This window comes from Oncorhynchus clarkii, chromosome 15 (genome assembly GCF_045791955.1).
Source record: "Oncorhynchus clarkii lewisi isolate Uvic-CL-2024 chromosome 15, UVic_Ocla_1.0, whole genome shotgun sequence".
Classification (NCBI taxonomy): domain Eukaryota; kingdom Metazoa; phylum Chordata; class Actinopteri; order Salmoniformes; family Salmonidae; genus Oncorhynchus; species Oncorhynchus clarkii.
In genome coordinates this window covers 27021524-27030127 of record NC_092161.1, presented here as the reverse complement: position 1 = coordinate 27030127, position 8604 = coordinate 27021524, and the positions used below count along the sequence as shown (strand labels likewise).

At 43.1% G+C, this 8604-nt stretch overlaps 1 protein-coding gene across 1 annotated transcript in view; it reads right to left on the bottom strand.

Moving 5' to 3' along the window:
* Positions 1 to 4809: 4809 nt before the first annotated feature.
* The window catches only part of LOC139366758 (F-box/LRR-repeat protein 7-like), a 33994-nt gene continuing 30199 nt past the window's right edge, over positions 4810 to 8604 (bottom strand). Inside the window, exon 4 of the mRNA XM_071104460.1 lies at positions 4810 to 6301. Coding sequence (XP_070960561.1) covers positions 5565 to 6301 — 737 coding nt within the window. The 3' untranslated portion in view covers positions 4810 to 5564. The remainder of the gene's footprint in view (positions 6302 to 8604) is intronic.

Below are 8604 nucleotides of genomic sequence, written 5' to 3'. Positions count from 1 at the left end.
TGCCTATTTTAACACAATTTGCCGCGGAACCACTTTCTATGTGCACCAAAATTATGATCTGTTTCTCTGCATTGCCTTGTGAAAGCCTAACACTATAGGATCTTATTTTAAAACTTAGCTAGCTCATGTCGGCAATAGAACAAGCTTTCAAATGATGCCCACCTGACCCAGGATGCGATTTATGAATGGTCAGTTTTTGGATTGCGGAAACAACAATAATTGTGTGATTGCAGGGTTGTGTTCCAAACAAAACAACGTCAAGTGTGATTGCTCTAGTTCCTCAACTGCACAGCTAGGAGAGCTAAAAAAAAAGCAGTTTATAGTTGAAAACCCTTCTTTGAGTCATAAAGGTGCATTGAAATGACTTGTCTGGTCACTTGGCGACACCACTCAAACCCTTGACTTATGTTGCACCTACCCCACTTTTCCAGGACAATTCTTATCATGTTACTGAATTCATCCAGAGTATTTTCTGATTTCGTTATCAACAAATGCGGCGAAAAGTACAGTAAATGTAAAATGCACGTAAAATCAACAGTGTTCAACAATCAATAATGTTTGGATTCAGTCTTGTGTCAGGTGAACTGTTGTATCCTCAACCTTTGTCTAATACTCCAAACTAGTCCCTTTCAATTGCTACCATGCTTATGCATTTAATATTTATTCTGTAAGAAACATTTAAATTTAGTCCTATCAATATACAGTGCATTCGGAAAGTATTCAGACCTCTTGACTTTTTCCACATTTTGTTATGTTACAGCCTTAGTCTAAAATGGATTAAATTAAATGTTTTTCCTCATCAATCTACACACAGTACCCCATAATGACAAAGCGAAAACAGGTTTTTAAAATGTTTTGCAAATGTATAAAAAAACAAAAAGAGAATACTTATTTAGATAACTATTCAGAACCTTTGCTATGATACTCAAAATTGAGCTCAGGTGCATCCTTGATCCTTGAGATGTTTCTACAGCTTAATTAGAGTACACCTGTGGTCAATTAAATTGATTGGACAGGATTTAGAAAGGCACACACCTGTCTATAAAAGGTCCCACAGTTGACAGTGCATGTCAGAGCAAAAACCAAACTAGGAGGTCGAAGGAATTTTCAGTAGAGCGCCGAGACAGGATTGTGTCAAGGCACAGATCTGGGGAAGGGTACGTAAACATTTCTGCAGCATTGAAGGTCCTCAAGACCACAGTTGCCTCCATCATTCTTAGATGGTAGAAGTTTGGAATCATCAAGACTCTGCCTAGTGCTGAACGCCCGGCCAAACTTAGCAATCGGGAGAGAAGGGCCTTCGTCAGGGAGGTGACCAAGAACCCGATGGTCACTCTATTAGAGCTCCAGAGTTCCTCTGTGGAGATGGGAGAAACTTCCAGGACAACCATCTCTGCAGCACTCCCCCAATCAGGCCAGACGGAAGCCACTCCTCAGTAAAAGGCACATGACAGCCCCCTTCGAGTTTTCCAAAAGGCACCTAAAGACTCCCAGACCATGAGAAACAAGATTCTCTGGTCTGATGAAACCAAGATTGAACTCTTTGGCCTGAATGCCAAGCGTCACATCTGGAGGAAACCTGGCACCATCCCTATGGTGAAGCATGGTGGTGGCAGCATCATGCTGTTGGGAGTTTTTGGAGCGACAAGGACTGGGAGACTAGTCAGGATTGAGGGAAAGATGAACGTAACAAAGTACAGAGAGATCCTTGATGAAAACCTGCTCCAGAGCGCTCAGGACCTCAGACTGGGGCGAAGGTTTACCTTCCAACAGGACAACCACCTTAAACACACAGCCAAAACAACGCAGGAGTGGCTACAGGACAAGTCTCTGAATGTCCTTGAGTAGCCCAGCCAGAGCCCAGACTTAAAACTGATCAAACATCTCTGGAAAGACCTGAAAATAGCTGTACAGCGATGCTCCCCATCCAACCTGACAGAGCTTGAGAGGATCTCCAGTGAAGAATGGGAGAAACTCCCCAAGTACAAGTGTGTCAAGCATGTAGCGTCATACACAAGAAGACTCAAGACTGTAATCGCTGTCAAAGGTGCTTCAACAAAGTACTGTGTAAAGGGTCTGAATACTTATGTAAATTTAATATATATTTTTTATATAACTTTAGAAACATTTCTAAAAACCTGTTTTTATGGGGTATTGTGTGTGGATTGATGAGAGAAAAAAAACGATTCATGCATTTTTAGAATACCTCTGTAACGTAACAAAATGTGAAAAAATTCAAGGAGTCTGAATAATTTCCAAATGCACTGTAGGCCAATTCTCGTGAGTTAAAAGGGTTAAGCAAGAGAAGTATATAAGTGGATGAATAAGGAGAACTTACATAAGAAGAAAATGTCCATCACGGATTCCACAGACTGCTTCTCCATGCCATAAACCCAACCCAAAGGTGCATAAAACTATGGCATCAGAAACAACAGTTAGACTGCAACAGAGGTGAAGATATCTGAAATGTGATACAGGTACAGTAATCTGATCTGATCTGATGACCACAATAATGTTGTCTTAAAGAAAATCTCACAACAAGATATAGAAGCCAATGAGCTTGCCTGAGACATAATCCATCCAAATTCATGGTTGACCACCTCTACAACCATAGGAACCTTCAGGAACTCCTTGTTCTTCAAAACCTCTTCAGGAGGCCCTTTCAGGAACACACCATCAGTGCAGGGCCCATGAAAACCTGAACCTAAAATACAGATATTTTTGTCAGCTTCCGTGCATATGATAATAGACCAACATGCCAAACATAAGCCACATCAAACAGAACTGAATGACCTCATACCTTTTTGATGGTGTGAGTATGTCCCTCTGACACACTGCACAATCTTCTCAGTAGTGCTGTCATCACACTCTGACAGATTGGACATCATCTGGAATGGGAGAGGAATTCACCTGCCATCAACAAACCCTCTCAGAGAAGACTGGTTACTATTTTAGGTCATAGTCAGGGCCATCATGTTATTCATATTGTAACCAATGGTTTGTTTTGTACCAGCATTAATGGGGGTAGGGTGGGTGTGGACCTGGATGCTGTGTTACATAGGTATTCATGAGTACCTTGGCATTGGCCAGTGGGTTGTTGGTAGTAATGGGCCTCCAGTGGTGCCACTCCACTCATAGGGATGGTTCTGGGAAACAGGCCCTCAGCTAACGGACACAACACCTGTCAGGTGATAGACAGAGCCATTGGGTCAAACAGTGCTACTCTCTTTGGTTTTGATGGTTTACACTGTGAGGTATAAATTCAACCACACCTCTTCTTTTGTACCTGACCATCTCACTGCTGTGTCACATTGTCTTTCTCATACCTACCAGCATGGATGCACTAATGCCCCAGGTAGATTGTCCGAAAATGGTGACTGAGTCTGGGTCTCCCCCAAAATCCATGATATTATCACGAACCCACTGAAGGCTGGCAATCTGGTCCAAGAAGCCCTAGTTACCACCTGCATGTTTGTCTCCTGTACTTGAAGCAAATAACAATGCACCTGGTGTTGTAATGTCTAAGGTTGCAATTGTTTTGGCACACCTGGCACATCAAATTAACATTCAAGGCACCATTGTAAAACATACTATAGTTCAGTTAGAGTTTAAGGCACTTAATGCGAATTGGAGTAAATGTAGAGTAACACTGGTGAAATGTTGTCAAGGTCATACCTTAAGAAACCCAGGATGCTAAGGCGATACTGAATGACAACCGCAACCACATTCTGATAGGCCACCAGGGCCGATCCATCATATTGGAAGGTTCCACCCACAGCTAAGCCTCCCCATGGATCCAAACCATAACCTGAGTAAGGGGTAGTTTGGTGCAAGTACAGACGTGTCTGTCAGTAAGACTTGAAGTCATATTGTCCAATAGGTAAAAAGGAGGGGAGTAGGATCAGGTTGTAGGTTAAATAAGGACAAAATCTGTAATGCAATATGTACCTGTTTGAGCTAACAAAGTGCTGAAAAGGCCTACGGCCAGGCAAAAACTCAACAGAAACTGTTTCATCATGGCTGTTACTTTCAGAGAGAAAGAGTCATTCAGACTGATGAAAACACATACATTACATAGGCATTCAAATCAATCCTAAACACGCACACACTCACATACACACAAACCAGTGACTATCAGTGTTAACTGTCATTGGTTGTCAGTCAGTGATTTGAAATTCCAATTTCTACTTAAACATAACAGAAGAACAGAGAAGAAGACATGTAAGCTACAATACAAGACAGTGAAAATGACAACTGTTTAACACTCAGGTACTCAAATGTTATTCTACTCTTCTTTGTCAGTGTGTTATAACAGGAACACAACCCTAGAGGATGGTGGCCAAAGTTGCGGTGACACACAGTCCTTACCATATGAGGTAACATGGTACAGCAATGGAATGAATAAACAGGAAGCGTGTTGTGAAGTGCTGTGTCACACATGCGCAGACACACACAGAACAATGACCTTTGGTTATTAACAACTCAACGGATTATCTCTAGCACTCTCTCTGCGGCTCTCTGTCAGTTAAGTTACCATATATAGTGTACGATACCGTATATGGTAGCAAGCCACTTATGGTAGCACCAGTATTTATTAGGTACCCGAATGGCCCTAAATAGCGAGTGCTACTACAAATGAACTTCATGCATACTCATGTCCACAAGGGCGTTACGTCTCGTGGCTATATTCACTCTCATTTTGTGTGAAAAATATGTCCTGATGGTCGAAGAATTGTTTATTACAAAGCTGTTTATTAGAATAATTGTAGCAGCAACGTGTTCCTGGTCAAAAGAACACCAATCCTTTTGTTTTCTATTTGGTGGTAAAAACGTAGTTGTACACTGAGTCGATACATTGAGTCCATACATTAATTCTATACACTGTACTTTGCAAGATAAAATAGTCAAGACGCATGACACCATTGAGCTCAATTGAAGTGATTGTCTATTAGATTTGATAAAGTACATATGCACACAAAATACAAAAAAAAGAAACATTATAAGCACTTAAGACTGACAAAGATACACCTTTCTTCCTACTGGATTTGAACACAGGGTTAAGAAGTCACCAGGTATGCTGGTTATTGGGTTAGCTTACTAGTGATACATTCATAGTGGTTTGGTGTGGAATAACTTCCTGCGCAAAAAGGAATGTGTACAATGTAATGGTGAATATCTGTCTCCTTAATGTTGATGAAATGAAGCACAAAAGATGGACAAAGGTAAAGAGAAGGCATTCGAAATGAATCTGTACCCAGTGCTCAATGTTATTGCATAGCAAACGTCACATCCGAAATGTGTCATGTGAGAGGAATACCAAACAAGGTCTAATACATTGAAACATTTGCCTCCCTTTATACAGATAAATATGTTAAATACATTCCATGTGAGTGTACGCAAAGAACAGCATTATTAACCATGCAAATAACCTTAAAAAAAGACACAAGTGGATATTGCACACCCTTTCCAACTAGTCCTGACAACTCAGCCCTCTTCTTGGTCAACCCCAGAGCAGGAATTTAAACATATCCATTTGTCAGAAGGTGAATCCAGTGATCCCTCTCTCAGAAGAACCCGGGGTTCGTGTGCTCTATGACGCAGCGTCTGCAGTGGCGCCTAACGAATCGCAGTGCCTCCGGCGACACCTCGCAGTCCTGTACGTTGAGCAGCTGCAGGTCGCAGCAGTTCGCGGCTATGGCCCGTAGCCCTCGACCCGTCACGCTCTCGCACGCCCTCAGGCTCAGCCTCCTCAGGCCCTGGCAATACAGTGCCAGCTGCTCCAGCCCGCTGTCTGACACCAACGGGCACTTGCCTACATCCAGGGACTTGAGTTTGGGGCAGCTCCTGGCCAAGTGTCCCAGGCCGTGGTCCGTGAGGCCCTCGCAGCCCCGCGCATTCAGGTACCGGAGCCGCGGGCAGTAGCGAGCCACGTAGCGCACCCCCACGTCTGTGATGCGGCCGCAGTGGGCCACACTCAGGTAGCGAAGGCAGCCCTCCAGGCGGGCCACCTCGCGCAGCCCGAAATCCCCCACCAGGCGGCAGTCACTGAGGCTGAGCTCCCTGACAGAGGGGCAGTGCAGAGCCAGGTGGCGCAGGGCTTCGTCAGTGAGGCGCGTGCAGCGCCGTAGGTAGAGGTGTGTGAGGCGGGGGCAGTGGGAGGCAATGGTGCGGAGGCCCTGGTCCTCCAGGGAAAAACAGTCAGACATGTCCAGGTAGTGGATGGAGATCTGCTGGCCATGCAGTGGAGAGAGCTGGACTGAAGCCTCCTGGGTGAGGCTGATGCAGGTCACCTTGGAACAGCCTGGAGGAACAGAAGGGGTATGGCTTATTACAAAGACAGCCATGTAATCGTAACTGGTCTTGGTCTATAACTTCAAGCAATTTACATATTTTGTTGTCTGACCATTCTCTCTTAGTATAGCATACGCAATTTCCTTATAATTTGTACTAATGTTGCAGCTATGTGAGAAAAGACCACTTGAGGGTGCCAAAGTAGAACCTGCTATATTGCCCAACCATACTTCTTGAAAGACATGACCAAATTCAGAATACAAATAATACATCAGGGGACCAACATTTTCCAGCAAAATAAATACATCTTCATTTCATTATTTCTACAACCACGACCATTCAAGTCTATTTTTTACAACAAAGGACTTTACTTCCTCATGGCACTGACTTTGCTTTGTCACCAAAGCCTAGTCAAAGTAAATGTTTTTTTTTTTTGTGCCACTTCCTTAATGAAAGCAACAGACTAGCCCTCTTACTCCTGTTAGGTAAAGGAGTCCTGCTGTCAAAGCTAAGTAGGTCTTTCCTCTCCCACTAGGGACCCAATGGCTGGAAGAGCTTCCATGCTCCTTTAATGTTTTTCCCAGCTTTGGGAGAAAACCAGGACTGAAATGAATTTCTCTTTAAGGAAAGTTCACAGATGTGTGTGATGCAGGGCCGGCCCGCACATTAGGCAAGATTAGGCAGCAGCCTAGGGCTGCAGATTGACAGGGGAGGCATTTTCCGAGCTAAACTGACGAAGATGCACCTCCAACAACACACAATACTTCCCATAATTCTGCTAAAAAACAGTGATCATTTATCTCACCCAGTGGCATATGGGCTATTTAGGTGAGCGCTGATGCCGCCCCATGATAAGCAGTGCCCGCTTTGTAAAAAATATATTAAAAAAATAGAAATGGTCTAACAAAGCATGTAGCCTATAGCCTATGGTACAAAGAGTATGTGGCATTTTCTGTAGCCTACAGTCTGGCAATTACATTTATGAAAATCTCATGAGACAGACACTTTTTACATCATGCACATTTCTCAGATCAAATAACCAAGTGGTCACCAACCTTTTCTGAGACAAGATCCCTTTCGCAGTCAAAAAGCAAGCCGAAATCTACCGCTTCATTAAAACATGACTTAAAAAACGTAACATTAACCTAATAAAAACAGTTATGTAGGAATACGGTTTGTGCATTAGGCCTAATACATTATCACAGCATATTTGCTATATGCCTGGCCTGCCAATGTTGTTCTTCTCAGACCATATTATCTTTCAAAACTCAAGCTTTGATAACAAAATAGATCAGTTGGTGTAGCACTTACGAGGCACAGCTGAGCATTAATTGAAATAATTTGTTTTTATTTTACTGGACTAATGCTACCTGCATCTGATGGTCATGGTGCTTTAAAGGCAACTGGAAACTCTGGAAGAAAAAAAATCTGAGGTCAAATCACGACATCAGTGATCTTCAGGTTGAAAAGTTAGAGCTCTAGAAAGATGCCAGAGTTTCCAACTATATTTTTCAGAGTCAGATCTAGTTTTTTTCAGAGTTCCGAGGTGTCTTGAATGCACTGAATTAGTCTCAGAGGAGGAAAGGAGGAGCAGCAAAGGGTCCGACCTCTCATGGTCTCTGCTCTCTCCTTCCTTCCATCTGGTGAGACTGACCAGAGAGAGGGCACACCGTCTTCCGCCTGATGGCAAAACTTGAGTTGCACCGCATCAGCCTCGTGCAAAAATGAATGTTGTTCCTATGACCAGAGACGGTGAAATATTCCTCGATATTAAAATAGAGACAATGAAATGCTAATAAAAATAAAAACACAGGGCTATCGACAGCTACTCATTCACTGCAGCTGCAGCGCTAGTGGAAGTTTGGAGAAGCGCGTTTTATGTTTTGTAATAGTGTTGAATAAAAACAGTGTTGACAGTGCTGAATAAAGGCGCATGACCTCACTCAATACAGCAGCTCTTTGCTGTATTCTTTGACAGTCTCTCTCTGGTCATTGTTTAAAAAGTTATTAAATCTTACATAGGCTAGTATCAAACTTTGCTGTGGCCCGGGGTCATTGAAGCTCGAGGCACGGTGATGTGACCTATTCGAATTGCCAGAGCAGTAAGCACATTCAATTTAGCCACAGATCTCCTGGTCCGTCCGGTAGGGGGAGTTTGTATTTACAGACAAATTAAATGCTTCAAAATGGGAACACTGCCTACCCAGTGTGATCGCAATCGACCGGTTGGTGACCACTAAAACAGCTTAACCTAGTGCCCAATCAAATGAAAAATGTGCTTTGATTTGTATATGACCTGTTAACAAACAAGAT